Below are 21540 nucleotides of genomic sequence, written 5' to 3' on the forward strand. Positions count from 1 at the left end.
TTGGCAGTATTAGAAATAGACCCTCTCTGTTTAACGCAAACCTTGTATTACATGAGCATCAAGTTTCCTTACACTGCCTTGCCAGTTTGACTCAACCATTACCTGAAGGGATTAACTCCAGCAGAAGAAATAATAAGAAGTTACCCATGTCTGTTCAATATGGAACTCCCCACTGACACTACTAAAAAGGATGGCAATATGGTGAGTTATTAAAACTTTTTGACAGTTATAGCAGCCTCAAGATTTATCAGTACAACATATTGTAATTTATGACATAGTATGTATTTAGTACTTTTCATAAATTGTCCTCAACTAATAAGCTATTTTGCATTATTACTCAAATTGAAACCAAAATTTTTAATAGAGGTGTAAAAAGTATTGTTCTTAAGTTTAACCATCTTATTTCTCAATAAAGTTGAAACTTCGTACACGAACTCTTTGACCAGGTACTTCTTTTGCCTTAAATGAGCTGTACTTTTCACATGTTTTTCTCCATTTTCAAATAACTGTTAGTTATGCTTTAGGTGAAAACACCAACTAAGTTTAGCAGGCTGAGTCCTTACTGGATACTGGTCAACTTTTAAGATGGAAACATACTTACATTTAGATAATTGGGCACATTTACAAATGATCTATTCTGCATGCAAAAAATTCACAAACCATTGAACAATTTGTTCTTACATCTTTTGAAGCACCTGGGCCATCACAACCCCATTCGTTAAATCTTCCACAGTCTGGCATGGTGCTTCAACATTAAATGTCTGGATCTGAAGGGGAAGAAAAAAAAAAACATTTTCTTATTAGCCTGCCTTAACTATCTCTTACTAACACATCAAAGAATTTTCAAAAGTAACACAATGGTATTGTTACTACCAAACAGCAGCAAATGGCAGAGAGAAAAACAAAACAAAACAAAACACAAAGGCGCACAAGTTTAATTCTATCAGGGGAGAAATACTGCAAGTGCTAGATTTCATTTAGTGAAACCACAACACTGAGGTTTGTCTTATTGTAGAGCCATGGACACAGCTTCACAGATATGGTTGCAACCAAAATTCTATTACAAGCTCTGACCAGGATATTCAAAACATGAGTTACCAGAGTTACATTCCTAAGGGAGGGATATTCAAAAGCATCTAATAACTCAGGAACACAAATCCCACTGAATGTTAGTGGAACTTGTGCTTTTAAGTCACTCAAGCACCATCCTAAATCCCTATTTAGGCACATACGTAAGACCCCTGATTATTAAAAATGCTGATCACCTAGACCGTCCACCGTCCCATGGTTATATAATTATATACACACACATGCGTGCGCTCTGAACAATTAACTCCTCCCTAGTGTGCGATGAGAGCGAAATCATGCTAGTACTAGCTGGTTTGTACTGGCCAGTGTTAGTTTGCTATTAGTTGTAAGGCGTTCAATTACTACAATAGATGTGGCAAAAAAACTAGACAGAGAAAAGTCTCTGGTATAAATATAGAGGTTAAGATGCAAGATGTTGGTATCTGACTTAGAACTGAAGGATGGAATGTGGCTGATTCCATAGTGCCATATGTGGGGGTGAATGGTGGTTTCCAGTCCATGACAGAAATATACCCCTGAGGTAGGGTGGATGGGTGACAGTCATTTTGGTCAACATGCTGTGCCTAGAGACACATACTGGGGTAGGGTTTCATTTTTGAATGTGCAGTATAATAATATACATTTGAATATTTGTGTAAGAGATTGCAAGAACTTCAGGATCAAAGGAGACTTCCCTGGAACTATGTGCTGAGCTTGCCCCTGACACAGCAGTACCAGACGACGAGAGATCTCCTTCACTATGGAAAAGTGAGCAGCATAACACTGCAGAAGTTGACTAACCTAGTTTTCTACTGTCCAGATGGAAACCCAGTTGGGAAGTCCATTGTGAATGCTGTTGTGCTGGGGGTTTGCACTGTAACAAATACTGTGTGTGTTACAGGGACAAGTAATCAAGACTGCTAACATGCCAGAGACCAAATAATTTAAGTGGCTGGGCTCCCCAAACTGACAGAGCCATTAATGGAATCCGCATGCCCATTCCGTGTCTGAGCACAAGCAGCCAAGAAATACATAACAGGAAGGAAACTGTTTCCATGACAATACAGTCCATAGTGTATCTCCCTGGGAAGCCCTGGGCATGGCCATACAGTAGCCTGGAAAACTGCGTGAAGCCAGGACTTGAAACAAACCACACACGCCCACCACCAAACTCTGGACTTCTCAAAAAACAGAAAAAGTGAAAACTATTTCCACTGAACAATATTGACATTATGGGTGTTTCCATCCGCACTGTGCTCCCAGGTGATCCTGTCTACCCAGTACTGCCGTGGCTCATTAAAACTTCCCCAACTACATAAACAAAGGTAGAAGATTCCACTACACACTGAGCCAATGCAGGATGGTGGTGAAGTGTGCTTCTGGGATACTGAAAGCAAGACGTAGATTGTCTGTTGACTGTTCCATGACTAATATTACCATGATCATATCTGCTTGTTGCATTTTACATAGCATAAGCGAAAACAAAGGAGAGGTGGTCAGTAAAGACTAGAGTGGCTCAGACAGCCTGCCCTCTACTTTTTCACAGCTAGAAAATCATGTAGATGCAGCTGAAGGATGACACTACTACTTCTGGTGAGCATGCGCTACAGATCTGAAACAGAGGGCACCAAGGACTAATGCTTTGTTTCTTTTTATGACTACTTGAAAATACCTTTTTTTATACAGTGAAGAATGAAGGACTAGATAGCACAACACTGTTGTTAACCTAGCACATTTATGCTATATATATTTTTTATTGATTTGTTATAATGGAGACAGTAGCACCTTATATTAAGTATCAACAACATTAAAAAACAATGCCTTTTTTCCAAAAACAAAACTGTGTTTTAATAAGGGAGACCAGCTGCAGAAACAATCTTCTTTCCCTGTGTCAAAAATAGGGGTTGAATGTCTGGAGAATGGCTGGGAGAGAGCCAAAGAGGTAGGTCCCAATCCAAAAAGTTGTATTCTCTGCTTTCGGGAGGGCGTGGTATCGGGCAGCACATGGCAGTGCAGGAGCAGACTCTAGTTGTGGGGACAGAGCAGCAGGCAGTTTCTTGTGTGTCATTCGATAATGGCTGCTGAAACTCTGCCTCACTGTGCATTCTGCTGTCTATATTTTTGCATGAGTTCTGTCCTCCTGCTGGAACTGTTCCTGCCTTCCCGGTGTGTTCAGGGCTGCCACGTCTTTCACTCCTCAAAGTGGTAAATTCATACTAATTCTCTGTTCACATTCCTTTGCGCTTTGATGAATTGGTCCTTTCAACTTTTCAACTGTGCCACCAACATGGAGTCTGGACAATATGCACAGCTGGACAGCAAGCCCTGACAGAGAAAACAAGATATGATCGAATTAACACCCACCGCAATCCCTCACATGTCCCATGAAATGTCAACAAATGAGACAAAAGAAACTTTCTCTTCTCTTTTTTAAATTCCAATAACTAATCCAGAGCCATTCAACACAGAATGTTAAGGACATATGTTCCCAATTCTCACACAACACTTAAAACTATGGAGAGGTGTGGTACTATATTAGATCAGGGGAAGGGAGATATGTAGTGCATAATTCCAAAATGGTATAAAAAAGTTACTTATTACGGAAAAGTAGGATCTTGGAAAATGAGGGGTTTTGGTTTTTTGCAGGTGATATCCAATGAGAAGCTCCATGACTGGTGAGGTTTGGTTAGCTACCTTGGAGATATGCATTAAAAAAATAAAATAAAAAATCTTTATATTAACTTTGGAGAAGTTGCCATACAAACAGTTCATTAGAAAGACAAACGCTAATGTGATTGCAGATTGCCAAGTTGTGCATGCTGTATAGAAATGGCTGGATGCCATATGGGCCAGTCAATACAATGTAAGGTAAATGCTTTGGCAAGCGTCCGCTAATTAACTTATTACAGCAACTTACAGGTCCAGCTGTTTTTATTTTTCCATTGGTGTTTCATGTGACATTTAAAAAAAATCCCCATTTTTGTATGTGGCTAGATGGTGTAGCACAGCCAGCTGCCGTAAGTGCCAAGTCAAGCACTTCCTCTCTTACCATAATTTGCAGGTCATGAAGCTGCAAAGGGTACCACAAGTGAGAGGAATGGAAGGGTGGCTCCAAGAAAGACCAGTTATGGGGGAATAACTATTTTGAGTGGGCTGCTGTGGGGCTGTTACTTGTACTATGGCAGAGAGGATGAAGGGGGGAGTGGTTGAGGGAGTGGGGACTGGCAGAGCAGGGAGAAGGTGAGGTGGACACTTCCATCTTCACATAAAACTATATCTGCCCATTCACAAATATTAAGGATGCATTCATAAGAAGCCAGAAAAATTTCTCTCAGCCCCAGAATCTGAAAAAAAAAATCAGTCCCCATCAGTACTTTATACAATAGTAAGCTGCATACCTGATAAAGCTTTGCTCATCTCCAGATTCCACTTCCTCATGCGGAACCAGCTCCCTCATCTCAGGATCTGGGCCTCCATCCTACAAATGGATCTTGTGATCTGGGCAACTCCTGGTCAGGCTCCCTCACCCTCATTCCTCCTATTTGGAAATGGTGTTCTCGTCTCCCCTGAATAATCATGCTACAAAGTATTTTTTCATTATGTTTGGGAGCATCTCAGGCTGAGCAGAGGAGTGAGTCTTCAGGCTCCTCGCCAGACCGTTGTATAAATGAAAAATTCTATGCCAGGACTTGAGTCTTCTGATGTCATCATTAACTTCAGGCTGTACTTTAGGTTTTTGATTTTATCCCAGCATGGCTTATAAGCCCAGGTTATACCAAGCATGCAGATGACTGGTTCTATGTATGTAAGAGCATTTAACACCACTGGCCAGCTGCTTCTGGATTTACTCATCCCATAAGATGATTTGGGCCCAAATATCTGAGCCAGGCAGTAACACAGTCAATAAAGGTTCTCCTTTAAGACATCCTGGTAATACTTGCAATGTTCACAATCAAAGAAGCTTGCAATTGTGAAAGAAGTTGTTTGCAATGCAAGCTGTCTGCACTGAACTCGATGGTTTGTGTCATGCTATTATACAGGTCGATGGCTTCTAGTCAAGCAGACTCCTGTGCAGTAGGGTGCACAAAGTAGACCAGACAAACAATCTCAGTACTGACTGGAGCACGGTGGGACTTGGGTGGAAGGACAATATGAATTAGTTTACTACTACACTGGCTCCATACTGCCACTAAATTGCTGCAGCTTGAACCAATATGTAGACCTGAAGAACACAAGTCCAATCCAAATGATATTTGGAATACATTTAACTGTATGGAGAAAGTGTATGTAAGATGCTTGACAAGTGTGCTGGGAGATCACAAATGTTTCTTAGAATAGTAAATTTCTCTAGTGCAGACAAGGCCCTTAAAGAGACAGAAAACCAAAACAACATGCAAGCAGAGTGATCAAGGCATGCATCTTATTAGTTCAACTTTTCTCCTTTTTAATAATTAGCTTATAAATGTCCAATGCCTGTTCTAATATTCCAATTCTAAACTTTTCCCTATTACATTATTTGCCTTTGCCTACTCCTTTTTGTTTTTTGACCATTCTCTATTTATTATTTTTCATAAAGTTTCAATTAATTCTTCTGGAGTGTTGCCTGTGCATATTCACATGCAGTCACACATCAACCCCCTTCTCCAAGTGCCAGCGAGCTTCAGGATCTTTCTAGAAAAGGAGTGCCTATTAGGACCATGTAAGTGCCTTCTCATGGCACCAAATGTTCAGATCAGAGGTTTTCAGTGAACCACCTGAGTTTCTTCTGCTGAACCTTAAGATCCTTAAAGTGACAACTCTGGGCAAGAAGAGATGATCAGGCTATGTGAAAATACAGAGTAAACATTCCTGAAGAACTAGTTACTACTAGGTAATCTCTCTCTCTCCTTCTACAAGGCAGCCTGCTTCTGTATACTCTCAGTTATGGAAGTCCAGTTAACAGGACAACCCCAACAAAGGTGAGCTGAGACATTTTAATTAAACAAGGATTATAGAACAGTTCTCCAAAGCAAATATCAGATCTAGATGATAAACCAAGAGAGCAGTGTTCAGTAAACCTTTGAATAGAACCCCAGCTAGGCAGCCCTGTAGATTGCAATGTTTCCATCACAACAGAGAACCCACTGGAAAATTGAGTAACCCTGCAATGTGGGCCCCAAGATCTCAAGGGCTTACATGACAGATAAAGCATACATGCCAGTGCATAATCTAGACAGTCACTCAGTATTCCCCGTATACTGATCCACTAAGGCTACAAAAAAATCTAGGCAATTTCCAAAATACCTTTGTCTTCTCTACACAGGACAAAACTTGATGCACTTAACTTCTAGGACACGGAACGTAGGGTTTGGTTAAAAAAACCCTAGAAGACTAATGCCTCTGTTCAGGTAGAATTCAAGCATTAAAGAAAAAAAAAATGGATGAGCTTGCCTGACAGCTCTGTCGTTAGGGAATGCAGTAATGGAAGGATCAATCATTAAAGGCTGCAATGCACTCATTCCTCTCTTGCAGATGTAACTGTGATGAAAATGCTGCCTTTAGTGATAGGTGAAATAAAGAGCACCCTTCCAAAGGTTCAGAAGGTGAATTTGAGATGTCACATCAGTGAAGTTGTCTGCCCAGTATAAGGACAACCACCAATCCTTCAAAGAAGCCCATGACACTAAGAAGGCTTTTCAGTTTCAACTAGAAGCTAGTATTCAAAAATAGCAGACAGGTGTATTTTGATCAATGACAAGGACAGGATGAGAAACTTAAGTATACTAAATACTCCAAAATGGATGACATGGGTGCAAGGGTATAGGGTCAGGTTATTAGATGCCTATACTGAAACCCTTGTCCATTTCCATTTCGGGAAGTTACATTGCAGGGTGAACAGCTTCTTGAATTGCAGCAAGATGCTGCTTCATGCTTCACCAGAAGTAGTCCAAGTTCCATGACTCAAACAATGAAGTAAAGGGTCTCTGGGTTTGGATGCAGAAGTAAATGTGTTCTTGGGATATCCATGTAACAGTACTGCCTGATCCAAGCTGGAGTGATCAGGATGATCCTTGACCCTAGACTTGTTCTATTTTCCTGATCAGCAGAAGCAATGGAATCAGTGGGAAAGCATAGTCTCTGCTCCAATCCAACAGGACCACATCTTATTGAGTTTCTGTCCACTCCTGTCCTGAAATAAAACTGTGGACTGTTTCTATTGCTAGTCGTGACACAAAGATCTAGGAAATGATAACTCCACCTCCTGAACAACAGCTCTACCATCATCTGTTTCAGAGACCACTTCCTCTGGTCTTCGCTTCTATGATTTTTCTTATCTGACAACACATTTTCTTTGCCAACCAGCTGGAGGTACATCATGTAAATTCGATGAGCCAGATACTAGTCACAAAGACAAGCACCTTCCTGCTTGTTAAAGTAGAACTTTGTTGTCTTGTCTTGCACATGCAGCCATGGAGAACAGACAAAAGACTGAAAAGTCCATCTGATATATGGAATCTACTTTTCCACATCTTCCAGTCACCATGAAGGTCAAGCAAATTTTCCTGGTATAGACACACATGTATACACTGATGCCTGAAGTACGCTATTATCTAACCCAGCGGTTCTCAAACTGTGGGTCGGGACCCCAAATGGGGTCGCCAGGGCTGGCTTAGACTTGCTGGGACCCAGGGCGGAAGCCAAAGGCCCACCGCCCGGGACTGAAGCCCGAGGACTTCAGCCCTGGGCAGTGGGGCTCAGGTTACAGCACACACACCCCCACCCCCAGGGCTGATGCCCTTGAACTTCGGCTTTGCCCCCCTCCACCCGGGGTGGGGGGGGTCTCAGGCAGGCTCAGGCTTCTGTCCCTGCTCCTGGGGTCGTGTAGTAATTTTTGTTGTCAGGTGGTGCAATGAAGTTTGAGAACCCCTGATCTAACCAGATATTTAATGAACACCACTCTATAGAAGCCAGATCCAAGAATGCTATATTGGTCACAACTGTTTCTATACAAAAGCATAATTACTTTCAGGCCAGTTTGAAAGCTACATGAAAATATGTATCTTCTACGTTGAGAGCCCCAAACCAGTCTTACAGGGATATAGGTAGGAATAACAGAAGGACAGGGATAATAGGTAAAATCAGCATGTAAAATCTGAACTCTAATGTAACCATTTAACTTTCTCAAGTCCATGATGAAATGAAGGCAATTTTTTGTATTTTGTTTTTTTAAATGAGAACATAAGAATGGCTATACTGGGTCAGACCGATGGTCCATGTAGCCTGTCTTCCAACAGTAGCCAGTGCCAGATGCTTCAGGGAGAATGAACAAAAATGACAATCATTAAGAGATCCATCCCATCGTCTGCTCCCAGATGTTGGCAGTCATAGGCTAGGGAGACCCAATCGTGGCCCATGTTGGCTAATAGCCATGGATGGACCTATCCTCCATAAACTTATCTAATTGTTTTTTGAACCAAGTTATACTTTTGGATTTCACAACATCCCCTGGCAACAAGTTCCACAGGTGACCTGTACACTGTGTGAAGAAGTATTTCCTTTGGTTTGTTTTAAACATGCTGCCTATTAATTTCATTGAGTGGCCCCTGGTTTTTGTGTTACGGGAAGGAGTAAACAACCTTTATTCACTTTCTCCATCCATTCATGATTTTATAGACCCGCAACATATCCCCCCCCTTAGTCATCTCTTCTCCAAGATGAACAGTCCCAGTCTTTTAAATCTCTCCTCAGAGCTGCACACAGTATTCAAGGTGTGGGTGTACCATGGATTTATATAGTGGCATTATTATATTTACTGTATATTACTATATTTACTACCTCTCTCTTTCCTAATGGTTCCTAACATTGTTAGCTTTTTTACCTGCTGCTGCATGTTGAATGGATGTTTTCAGAGAACCATTCACAATAACTCGTTCTTGAGTTATAACAGCTAATTTAGATCCCATCATTTTGTCCGTATAATTGGAATTATGTTTTCTAATGTGCATTACTTTGCATTAATCAACATTGAATTTCATCTGCCATTTTGTTGCCCAGTCACTCAGTTTTGTGAGATCCATTTGTAACTCTTGGCAGTTTACTTTGGACTTAAATATCTTGAATAGTTTTATATCCTCACTGTTTATCCCCTTTTCCAGATCATGTATGAAAATTCTGAACAGCACTGGTCTCAGTAGAGATCCCCAGGGGACCCTGCTATTCACTTCTCCCCACGGACCTTGTCAAAGGCTTTCTGAAAGTCCAAGTACACTATATCCACTAGATCACCCTTGTTCACATGTTTGTTAAACCCCTCAAAAAATGGCTATGGGGGGCATAATTTCCCTTTACAAAACTGCTGTTAACTCTCCCCTAATAAATCGTGATCATCTAGGTGTCTGATCATTCTGTTCTTTACTATAATTTAAACCAATTTGCCTGGTACCGAAGTTAGGCTTATTAGCCTGCAACTTCCAGGATTGTCTCTGGAGCCTTTTTAAAAAAATTGATGTCACATTAGGTATCCTCCAGTGTTCTGGTACATGTATGCTGAACACAAGGAAATTCAATGCCCTGAAACATCAGGACTCTGTCTGCTGTGCTATGAGTGAGATAGGAAATGGCTCACTGAGAAACCAGTGGCTGATTCTTCTGCCTTTACAGTTTATCATGAGTAAAAGAAAGATAGAGAACACTAAGTCGCCCATGCACAGTGGGAGCGTGAATATCTTTGTACTTAAAATGGAGGTAAGCCCCAATGCCCCATATGTTTGCAAGTCATGACAATGACAAATGAATATCACTTGAAAAATCACCACAGCACCAATCACAAAGCAAATAATGAAATACATACAGGGATAAGCCACTGTGGCTTATCTAAAAGGCAAAGTTTTAAAGCAGCAGAGTTGTTTTGCTAGAGTTACCCCAGTACAAACTTTGGGTGTTACTGCATCATATCTTGCCACTCTTGAGATGGCATGGGCTAGAAAGCCACTGCATGAGAGTGAAAGAGTGAAAGAATGTGCAGTGGAAATGGGAAAGGCGTTTGGTGATGACAAAATGGCAAAAAAAATTCAAAACAGTATCGCTATGTACAGTTTCGTGAAGAGTTTCACGTACCCATGAACACGTAGAAGGAAAGTTAAAGAAAATCATGCCTGATTGTTTCTTCTTTGGCATTAGACGACAGTTCAGCTGTGTCAAATGTAAGTTAGCTATGATATACATATGGACAACTAATAGTAATTTTAACATGCATGTCATGAAGAACTCATGAAATTAGCCTCATTACACAAAATAACAAAGGGTCCAGATATTTTTGGTGTGCTTCAGGAAGCTGTTGCAGGTTTTGGAGATTGTAAAAAGTTGTTGTAACAGATGGAGCACCTGCTATGCATGGCTCAAGGGCTGGGTTTCCAGGTTTATTGAAGCACTGCCCAACTCTGCCCTGCACTATTCATCAAGAGTCGCTGTGTGGAAAATCGCTGTATTTTAATCACATCATAAATGTGGTCATGAAAGTTACAAACATGATACGAGGTGCAAACAGATCACTCAGCCATCACTAATTAGTAGCTTTTCTTGATGAAGTGGATGCATAGTAGGACAATTTGGAGCTATACAGAGAAGTGTGATGGATAAGTCATGGAAAATGCCTAGTGAGATTCTTTCCAACAAAAAACACAAGAGTGTCACCTTTCTGAAAGGCAGAGTTCTGATACTACGAAGTTTCAGGAAAAACTGGAAGATTCAGTTTTTCTGTGCTATACAGCATTTTTGAGAGACATAACCTGAATTGTTTGAATCTGCAACTGCAAGACACCCATTAGATTGCATCAGACCTCGTTGCTCACATGGATGGGTTCTGAAGCAAGCTCGCACTTATTAACACTCACCCGTTACATTTGAATTTGCCCACTTTACAACATGTGATGCACATACATCAGAACTGCAAGAGTGCGAATCAGAGTTTAGCAGGAACAATACTAACAGTGAAATGCTGTTGCTCAATTGTAATGAACATTTTAAGCATTTTGAAAGTTTTCAACCTCATCTGATGCTTTTTAATGATCCACTTGCAGCTGTTGTCAATGACCAGCCTTCTGAACTGCAACTACAACCGTACGAACTGCAAAACCTTTCTTTTTGCAGAGAAGAATAGAAGGGACACTCAGTTTTGGAAACTGCTTACTGAGTCCCATTTCCCAAATCTGAGAAAGTAGGTGTTGAAATTGTGCTCTCTCTTTGGGATTTGTGAAAGTGACTTCTCCAGACTGATTCATATGAAATCAAAGGAAAGGAACCAACTGACAAATGAAATACTCTTCCATCTTATGCAGCTTGGATGCAATAAAATTGATACACATATGCACCTCAGTGTGCATACAGGCTCACTTTAAGTTTCGCACTGACTGACAAGATACTGTCACAATGATAAGCAGCAGAGAAAAAAATGTTAAGATGGGTTTGGTTTTTTGTTATTTTCATTTACTAAACCCTGGCTCTTCTGCACAGTGAATAAAAGGTTAGTGAAAAATGTGTTTAAACTGTTGTAGGGTTTTATTGTTTATTTTCTAATTATTGTATAAAGGTTGTGCTATATGAGACTTTTATATTTAAGACCACTTCAGTTTTATATTGGTAATACACCATTAACTGTATGCTAACATGCTGTAGTGTAGCAAACATTTCTGAGTTATGCAATATGTATCCTCTAAAACAGGGGTGGGCAAACTTTTTGGCCCGAGGGCCACATCTGGGTATGGAAATTGTATGGCGGGCCATGAATGCTCACGAAATTGGGGCTGGGGTGCGGGAGGGGGTGAGGCCACTGGCTGGGGATACAGGCTCTAGGGTGGGGCCAAAAATGAGGAGTTCAGGGTGTGGGAGGGGGCTCTGGGCTGGGGCAGAGGTTTAGGTGCGGGGAGAACTCCGGCTGGGAGTGTGGGCTCTGGGGTGGGGCTGGGGATAAGGTATTGGGGGTGCAGGAGGTTGCTCCAGGATGGGACGGAGGGGTTCAGAGGGCAGGAGGGGGATCAGGGCTGGGGCAGGGGGTTGGGGTGTGGGAGGGGGTCAGGGGTGCAGGCTCCAGGCGGCGCTTACCTCAAGCAGCTCCCAAAAGCAGCGGCATGTCCCCACTCCAGTTCCTATATGGAGGTGCAGCCAGGTGGCTCTGCACATTGCCCTACCCACCGGCACCGCCCCTGCAGCTCCCATTGGCCGCAGTTCCCAGCCAATAGGAGCTGTGGAGGCAGCGTACAGAGCCCCCAGCTGCCCCTACATGTAGGAGCCGAAGGGGGGATATGCTGCTGCTTCTGGGAGCCACACGGAGTGGGGCAAATCCCCGATCCCGCTCTCCGGCTGGAGCACTGGAGCGGGGCAAGCCCTGGACCCTGCTCCCCAGCAGAAGCTCAAGGGCCAGATTAAAATGTCTGGAAGGCCGGATGCGGCCCCTGGGCTGTAGTTTGCCCACCACTGCTCTAAAAAAAAAAAATGTTTGGCCCGGCAAAGGATTTTAGGGGATTTTGTGGCCCTCTACTACCTTAAAGTTACCCATCTCTGCACTACAGAACCAGGATACAGGTATAGGAATAGCTGCTTGAGGCCTGGTTCACACTATCTGCCTCTTTAGTGAGAGCAGGCACAGATGCTGGAATCCACCAAATACCTTGACCAGTGTTCAACAAACTTTAACTGACAGTCGAGGTCACTTTTCCTTTTCCCTTAAACTACAATTTATCAAAAGATAAGTCTTTTCTTGGCTGCTGTTATACCCAGCTCTAAAGAGTCACTCAACCAAACTAGCAACTCCCTGAAAGTTGTTGTCATCAGGAGGTGAGAGATGCAGATTATCAGGAGAAAGAGAAAACACTGCAACTTTGTGGTCAAAGGACTGATTCATATCAGCTATTGGCAAGTCATTGTGGATGCTGGCCAGCAATAACTGAAGTTCCAAAATGGGAGATAACATGGATGGTGGTAGTTGCATCTTAGCCCTGTTACGAGGGGCAGAGGAGTGAGTATAAAGAAGCCGGTTCTCAGCTGGTATGTCTACACTGCAGCTGGAATCATACCTTCCGGCCTGGGTAGACAGACACGCGGTAGCTCTGCCAGAGCTAGCATGCTAAAAATAGCAGTGTGGATGTTGTGACGTGGATTAGCTGTCGGAGAACAAGACTGCCCAACCCCCTGGATCCGTACTCAGACAGACGGACCGTGCTGCCGCCTGTGCCACAATGTCTACACCAGTAATGTGTCTGTCTACCCAGGATGGAAGGCTCAGTCCCAGCTGTCGTGTAGACATACCATTACAGTCCTCCGATGCCAAGGATGTTGAAAGAGATCCTTACCAATCTAAGTTAAATGGGGGGAAACATACAGATCAAGTAGGGCTGTATAAAAAGCAAGGAGTTAATGAAGTGCTTGGGAGGGGAAAGCAGTTTCACCAGTCAGCTCTAGCAGCTTTGACCCCCTTCAGAAAGGGAGCCTACAAAAAATTACACGAAGCAGCCTGAACAACTAGCTTCTAGTGGAACCCAAGTGAACAACATGGAGGAACTAAAGTCCCTATCTCTCAGGAGCTGCGCAGATGAACTTCCAAGCTCATCCCATACGGCCCCAAGACTGACCTGGACAGCCCTGGAACTGAGGCTGAATGAAGAAACCCAGGTATATGGTCTAGATCCATAAAGAAACACTAACATACCTCTCTTTTGAGGAATGGGCACCATGTGGAAGACAGAGGGCATCTGCACTGGGGGAACTACACCATCCACGAAAGAGGAAGAGCCAAACTGGATACTAGGAATTGAGACCAGAAAAATGGCCAGAGGCACCCTCAAAATAGAGGAAGGGAGTACAGAGATCTTGGATCTGTAGTAATGCTTACAGAATGTACATATCACAGAAAAGTGTAATGCCACCACTGAGGTTATAAACACGCAACTCCTCTAACCAGTCCTTAAGGTCCTCTCTACCTACTGAAACACTATTTGTATCTGAGCTACACAGCAGAGTGAAGGAAAGACGGTAAAGTACGTCTCTGTCATGACGTCTCCACACAAACTCCACAGAAGACTAACTAGCACTGACCTTTCTGAGGACTCCTGCTGCTTAAACAGTGACTGCAGCACTGCCTTCCCAAAACCAGCATCTGTTGTTGATACCATGTCGAGAAAATGGTGATTTATGAAATTGTGCTTTGAATATGTAGCAGCCTTAAAAATTTCAGATAAAGGACACTCTGGACATATTTCAGAGTAGAAGCCGTGTTAGTCTGTATCCGCAAAAAGAACAGGAGTACTTGTGGCACCTTAGAGACTAACAAATTTATTAGAGCATAAGCTTTCGTGGACTACAGCCCACTTCTTCGGATGCATATAGAATGGAACATATATTGAGGAGATATATATACACACATACAGAGAGCATGAACAGGTGGGAGTTGTCTTACCAACTCTGAGAGGCCAATTAAGTAAGAGAAAAAAAACAAAAACTTTTGAAGTGATAATCAAGCTAGCCCAGTACAGACAGGTTGATAAGAAGTGTGAGAATACTATTGAATTGAATTGAATCCAGCCCCCTGCCTTCACTAGCAGGACCAAGTACTGATTTTGCCCCCAAATCCCAAAGTGGCCCCCTCAAGGATTGAACTCACAACCCTGGGTTTAGCAGGCCAATGCTCAAACCACTGAGCTATCCCTCCCCCCTATATATCTCCTCAATATATGTTCCATTCTATATGCATCCGAAGAAGTGGGCTGTAGTCCACGAAAGCTTATGCTCTAATAAATTTGTTAGTCTCTAAGGTGCCACAAGTACTCCTGTTCTTTTTTTCTGGACATATGTTACACTGAGACTGCAACTTACATGGGGTAGAGAGCACCCCCAGGTATTGAGTCAAAATTTAATATTATTAATTATATTTATTATGGTAATTCCCAGAGGCCAACCAAGAATGGGGTCCCATTGTGCTAGGTGCTGTATAAACACAGATGACTTCTGCCCCAATCTAAATAGACAAGACAGATACAGGGTGGGGGAAGGGGTATAATACACAACTCTCAATGAGAACATTTGACAATGCTCTCCAATGGAGATAAACAAGAATTTGAGAACAAGGCCCCAGCTTAGAACAGACCCCCGAAGTCTGATGGCAGGTGAGGCTGTGATAGGGAACCCCACGGGAATTTTCAAAGCAGCAAAATTACAAATAAATAACTTTAAAGATTCCACAACTGAGACCCCTGTTTCTGTGGTAAGTAAAAGGCTCAAGGGATATCTCACTATGAAACAGAATAGAGACATGGTGGGTTAGCAGTGGGAGGAGCAGTTTTGGGTTGCTTGCATCCACATTAGCAGACTTATCAGTTTAGTTTGAACAGGTTCTCAAATATGCTGAAATCCAAGTCTTCTCCAACTGCTTCTCAGAACACCAGAAAACCAGTTGAAGCACTTGTGTATGAATGTGACATATTTCACAAGCACTGTAGGAGGTAAAACAAGTTCTTAGAACAGTCAACTTCTCTAGCATAAAACACCTTAGTCTTCTCTAAGAAGTAGCTAATAGCTCTTTTGACAAAGAGGATGAGCAACTTCACCTCCCAAGAATAGCTATGGGGCTTTGGAAAAAAGTCAGACAATGACAGCAACTGACTCAAAGACTTCTAAAAAATTGTTTCACCAGGGGATCAACAATGGTCTGTTTTGAAAACCCATACACCCTTACACAAAATTCTGTTTTTTAAACCAGCTCAACTAAACATATTTTAAAACCAGTTGGGGCCATAATGTAGGTGAGGTACTCTAAATCCTGAGTCAGTTTCAAAACCCCCTTGATACAAAAATATTAAAACTGATAAACAGCATAGAAAACTGCACATCCAACTAAGAATTACAAATATAAACAAAATGTTGTAACTACCATGCTATTTAACCGCTATTTGCAAATAGTTCTGCTAACAAAACAAACTTTTTCCCCCCCTTTCTTGGTTGTGTGACTGCTCCAGCAGGGATATTTATACACTTGGTCCATGAAACGTTTGGCTTGTGGAATACTGTGTTCTCCCTCGACGTGGCCCCCTCATACAATGGGGGGTTAAAGGTCCACCTGCATGGTTGGAGTTGTAGGATCTAGGATTATGACTGTGGACTGTTGCTCAAAAACAGTGGTCAATAGCTCAGGTCACTGTTAGCTGGGGAAACCATGATATCAGACAACTTCCTCTTAGGAAAGAGGAGAGTCATAGCAAGAGTCCTCAGTGGTTTGCTTGTCTCCAAACGCCATTGCTCTTTATAGTTCAATGGCCCTATGCTAGTAGGCATCAATGCTTGAAATGCTCCTCTGTGGCACTGCTGTTTTAGCTCCACCATGCACTATGGTAGCACTGCCAGGGCAGCTGAAGTAGGAGCACAGGGGAGTCCTGAAAGTACAGAAACACTCCGAGACTGGTCTCCATCCACCACCCCATCTCAGGCCCTCCCTTTTTCATAGCACTGGTCTTCTTAACATGGTTCCCACCCCCGCACACAACCTTTCTTTCCCCAAGCTCATGCACATACCTTCTTCCCCCCCAACATTCCAACTAGCTCCTCCTGAATCCCTGCACCCCCTCAGGTCCCCCCAACCACAGAAAACAGCACTGTAGAGAGCCACAGGGAGAAAAAATGGCCATGTGCACTAGCAGAGATGTGAAGAGGTCAATGAAGAAAGATTCCCTAGGCTATCCAATCCAGATTCCTGCCAAGTGTATATCCCTGGTTTTCCAAAAACACAACACTACACTTAACTGTCCTACACCACAGCCCCTGGCCTCCCCCCACTACCATGCCACTAAATCCCTCTGCTCCCTATATATCCCTGCTTATCCACTTTAACTTCATGGGAGAACTCTTTTCTGCCATTTCCCCACATCCCCAGTAATCCCCTCTCACCTGTTTTACACCCCTTTGCTGCCCAGTCTGACTCCATAGTTTCACAACCAACATTTTTAAGAAATGAATAATATCTTCCTTTTCAGCTATGACAGTTTCATATGCTGGAAGTTTACCTTGTAGTTTTGCCTATATATGTGTAAAGAATTAAAATGACAAAATACAAACCAAACAATTAGCCTATAACTCCAGATAACTAAACCAATAAGTCACCTGCAAATTAAAGGTCAGATTCACCAGTGCACTCCTGCTACTTTGTGCTGTTCTGGTTATGCAAAGCACCTGTAAACTCATTTTAAATGAGTGCTACCTGCTTTATGAGGCTCCAGACCAACACCACAATCAGAACATACTGGTGAATCAGGTCACAGAAGTTAAAATAAAAATGCAAGTTTAAGGCTGATATTCAACTCACTGGAGATATCACATGGTAGCATGTGTTTTTGAGTTTCTTATTTAGTGTTCAGGCATGACATCTTTAATCTAAAAACAACAACACTATTTCCAGATAAAAATTATGTTTAATTGCAGTTAAGATTGAGAGTATGTACCCGTAACTAAGGGTAAAACACACATTAAAGGAATATCACAGGTTTCAGAGTAGCAGCCGTGTTAGTCTGTATCCACACAAAGAACAGTACCTTAGAGACTAACAAATTTATTTGAGCATAAGCTTTCATGAGCTACAGCCAACTTCATCAGATGCATCGAATGGAACACCCAGACAGAAGATATTTATATATACAGAGAACATGAAAAGGTGGAAGTAGCTACACCAAAACCAAGCATTACAAACCCAGGAAATCGAGAAATCCAAACACAGAAATGCATAATTAAAACACCGAAACAACCTTAACTTGAACCTTTTAGTATGTGCTGTGCCAAATTAAATTAAAGTGATTTTTAATTATACTATGGGGTATTCTTTGTTTTTCCTCATGGTGTCAATACAGGACACAGTTAAGGTTGGTTAGCTCCATTTCCATATGTTGATAGGATTGGATTTCTTAGCACAGACAGTGAAAACAGAGAGAGGGGGGAGGAGGGGGTGTTGAGTGTTAGTGTTATATTGGAGGGTGTGAGGTCCTGGCACCAATGTGATGCCCCAGTGGGTGGGGAGGGAGAGCACGCACATCAAAATACATCATGGTGGGGTATGACCAAATGGAGAAGAGACACTTCTGTCTGGACAGTGATAGGGGTGGGGGGGAAGAAGTCAGAAGAGAGGACTGGAGGGAGGGGGGAAAATTAAGAGGCAAAGGTAATGTTGGCTCAGAAATACCTTCTAGGCACAACTGGGAAGGAAGACCTAAGGAAGACACTGAGGTCCCAGGCCCAGACACTGGGCCCCCCTTGGGGGTGGGTGGGAGAATCTGGAGAGGAAGACAGGGCACTGACACCCCACTGGGGGATGGGTGGGAATCTGGAGAGGAGATCCAGGCACTGACACCCCACTGGGGGATGGGGGAATCTGGAGAGGAGATCCAGGCACTGACACCCCACTGGGGGATGGGTGGGAATCTGGAGAGGAGATCCAGGCACTGACACCCCACTGGGGGATGGGGTGGGAATCTGGAGAGGAGATCCAGGCACTGACACCCCACTGGGGGATGGGGTGGGAATCTGGAGAGGAGATCCAGGCACTGACACCCCACTGGGGGATGGGTGGGAATCTGGAGAGGAGATCCAGGCACTGACACCCCACTGGGGGATGGGGTGGGAATCTGGAGAGGAGATCCAGGCACTGACACCCCACTGGGGGATGGGTGGGAATCTGGAGAGGAGATCCAGGCACTGACACCCCACTGGGGGATGGGTGGGAATCTGGAGAGGAGATCCAGGCACTGACACCCCACTGGGGCATGGGGGAATCTGAGGCCCGGACACTGAAACCCCACAGGGATGGAGGGAACATGAAGGGGAGGCCCGGACACGGAGGCTGACACCCCCCGGTGGGTGGGTGGGTGGGAGGGGGCCGGACACGGAGGCTGACACCCCCGGTGGGTGGGTGGGTGGGAGGGGGCCGGACACGGAGGCTGCCCCCGGCCCGTGGCGCGGAGCCGGGACACTGGCAGTGCCTGCAGGGCGGTGCCGCAGGCCGCGGGGGCTCGGGGCTCGCCGGGCCGGGCCGGGCTCGCCGGGGACTCACCCAGGTGAGCAGACTCTCCCCGAGCTCGGCGCGCTCCAGGCTCTCCACGTTGAACATGTTGCGGGCGGGCGGGCGCAGCAGGGCGCGGCCGCCGGACGCCGCTGCCGGGGCCGAGTCGCTGGCGCCGCCGCTTCCCCGGGCCGGGCTGTGGCGCAGACACGTCACCGGGGCCGCCGGGAGCCGCCCGCTCCCCCCGCCGCCGCCGCCGCGCATGCGCCAGGGCGCCTCACGCACACGGGGGGAGCGGGCGGGGGCCGGAGTCCGGCCGCGGGGAGGCCTCGGCTGAGCCAGGAGCGGAGAGAGGTACCGACCCCTGCCCCGGGGCGAGCCCGGCCCCCTGGCCACACACCGCCTCAGGCGCCTGGCGAGCCCGGCCACCCCTCCCCCACCAAACACCCCCCCCGGCGAGCCCGGCCACCCCTCCCCCACCAAACACACCCACCCCCCGGCGAGCCCGGCCACCCCTCCCCCACCAAACACCCACCCCCCGGCGAGCCCGGCCACCCCTCCCCCACCGAACACCCACCCCCCGGCGAGCCCGGCCACCCCTCCCCCACCAAACACCCACCCCCCGGCGAGCCCGGCCACCCCTCCCCCACCAAACACCCACCCCCCGGCGAGCCCGGCCACCCCTCCCCCACCAAACACACACACACTCCCGGGGCGCCCGGCCACCCCTTCCCCCCCCAAACACACCCACCCCCCGGGGCGCCCGGCCACCCCTTCCCCCCCCAAACACACACACACTCCCGGGGCGCCTGGCGAGCCCGGCCACCCCTCCCCCACCAAACACCCCCCCCGGCGAGCCCGGCCACCCCTCCCCCACCAAACACCCCCCCCCGGCGAGCCCGGCCACCCCTCCCCCACCAAACACACCCACCCCCCGGGGCGCCCGGCCACCCCTCCCCCACCAAACACACCCACCCCCCGGCGAGCCCGGCCACCCCTCCCCCACCAAACACACCCACCCCCCGGGGCGCCCGGCCACCCCTCCCCCACCAAACACCCACCCCCCGGCGAGCCCGGCCACCCCTCCCCCACCAAACACACCCACCCCCCGGGGCGCCCGGCCACCCCTCCCCCACCAAACACACCCACCCCCCGGGGCGCCCGGCCACCCCTCCCCCACCAAACACACCCACCCCCCGGGGCGCCCGGCCACCCCTCCCCCACCAAACACACACACCCCCCGGGGCGCCCGGCCACCCCTCCCCCACCAAACACCCACCCCCCGGCGAGCCCGGCCACCCCTCCCCCACCAAACACACCCACCCCCCGGGGCGCCCGGCCACCCCTCCCCCACCAAACACCCACCCCCCGGCAAGCCCGGCCACCCCTCCCCCACCAAACACACACACACTCCCGGGGCGCCCGGCCACCCCTTCCCCCCCCAAACACACACACACTCCCGGGGCGCCTGGCGAGCCCGGCCACCCCTCCCCCACCAAACACCCCCCCCCCCGGCGAGCCCGGCCACCCCTCCCCCACCGAACACCCACCCCCCGGCGAGCCCGGCCACCCCTCCCCCACCAAACACACACACACTCCCGGGGCGCCTGGTGAGCCCGGCCACCCCTCCCCCACCAAACACACACACACTCCCGGGGCGCCCGGCCACCCCTCCCCCACCAAACACACACCCCCATCCCGGGGCGCCCGGCCACCCCTCCCCCACCAAACACACACCCCCATCCCGGGGCGCCCGGCCACCCCTCCCCCACCAAACACACACCCCCATCCCGGGGCGCCCGGCCACCCCTCCCCCACCAAACACACACCCCCATCCCGGGGCGCCCGGCCACCCCTCCCCCACCAAACACACACACCCCCATCCCGGGGCGCCCGGCCACCCCTCCCCCACCAAACACACACACCCCCGGGGCGCCCGGCCACCCCTCCCCCACCAAACACACACACCCCCCGGGGCGCCCGGCCACCCCTTCCCCCCCCAAACACACACACACTCCCGGGGCGCCTGGTGAGCCCGGCCACCCCTCCCCCACCAAACACACACACACACTCCCGGGGCGCCCGGCCACCCCTCCCCCACCAAACACACACCCCCATCCCGGGGCGCCCGGCCACCCCTCCCCCACCAAACACACACACCCCCCGGGGCACCTGGCGAGCCCAGCCACCCCTCCCCCACCAAACACCCCTCCCCCGTTGGGTGTCTAGCCCCCGGGGCGAGCCCCACCACACATACCCCCCTCAGGCGCCTGGCCCCCGGATGAGCTTGGCTATCCCTCCCCCGCAAGACACACATTCCTTGGGCGCCTGGTCTCCGGTGTAGCCCTGCCACCAAACACACCCACCTCGGGTGCCTGGCCCTGGGGTGGGCCCTGGCCCTGCCCCACACACACCTCTGTGGCCCTCGTGGGCCCCTGCATTCTAGTGCGAACCCAGGCACTCCC

The 21540-nt window shown here is 47.2% G+C and overlaps 2 protein-coding genes across 6 annotated transcripts in view; one reads left to right on the forward strand and one right to left on the reverse strand.

The window, feature by feature from the left end:
- The window catches only part of HOOK3 (hook microtubule tethering protein 3), a 138157-nt gene extending 118818 nt beyond the window's left edge, over positions 1–19339 (reverse strand). For 3 of the 4 annotated variants that reach the window (XM_054031785.1, XM_054031784.1, XM_054031786.1), the window contains exons 1-2: positions 19127–19339; positions 682–767 (exon numbers count right to left, since the gene is read on the reverse strand). In XM_054031785.1, coding sequence (XP_053887760.1) covers positions 682–767; positions 19127–19339 — 299 coding nt within the window. Of the gene's footprint in view, positions 1–681; positions 768–19126 lie in introns of those variants that run through there. The other variant, XM_054031787.1, reaches the window with a different exon arrangement.
- RNF170 (ring finger protein 170) overlaps positions 19111–21540 on the forward strand; it is a 53049-nt gene continuing 50619 nt past the window's right edge. The window contains exon 1 of one of the 2 annotated variants that reach the window (XM_054031793.1): positions 19111–19130. The gene's annotated coding sequence lies outside the window, so the exon portion shown is untranslated. Of the gene's footprint in view, positions 19131–19346; positions 19430–21540 lie in introns of those variants that run through there. The other variant, XM_054031791.1, reaches the window with a different exon arrangement.

The sequence above is a fragment of the Malaclemys terrapin genome, chromosome 6 (genome assembly GCF_027887155.1).
Source record: "Malaclemys terrapin pileata isolate rMalTer1 chromosome 6, rMalTer1.hap1, whole genome shotgun sequence".
NCBI classification, from domain to species: domain Eukaryota; kingdom Metazoa; phylum Chordata; order Testudines; family Emydidae; genus Malaclemys; species Malaclemys terrapin.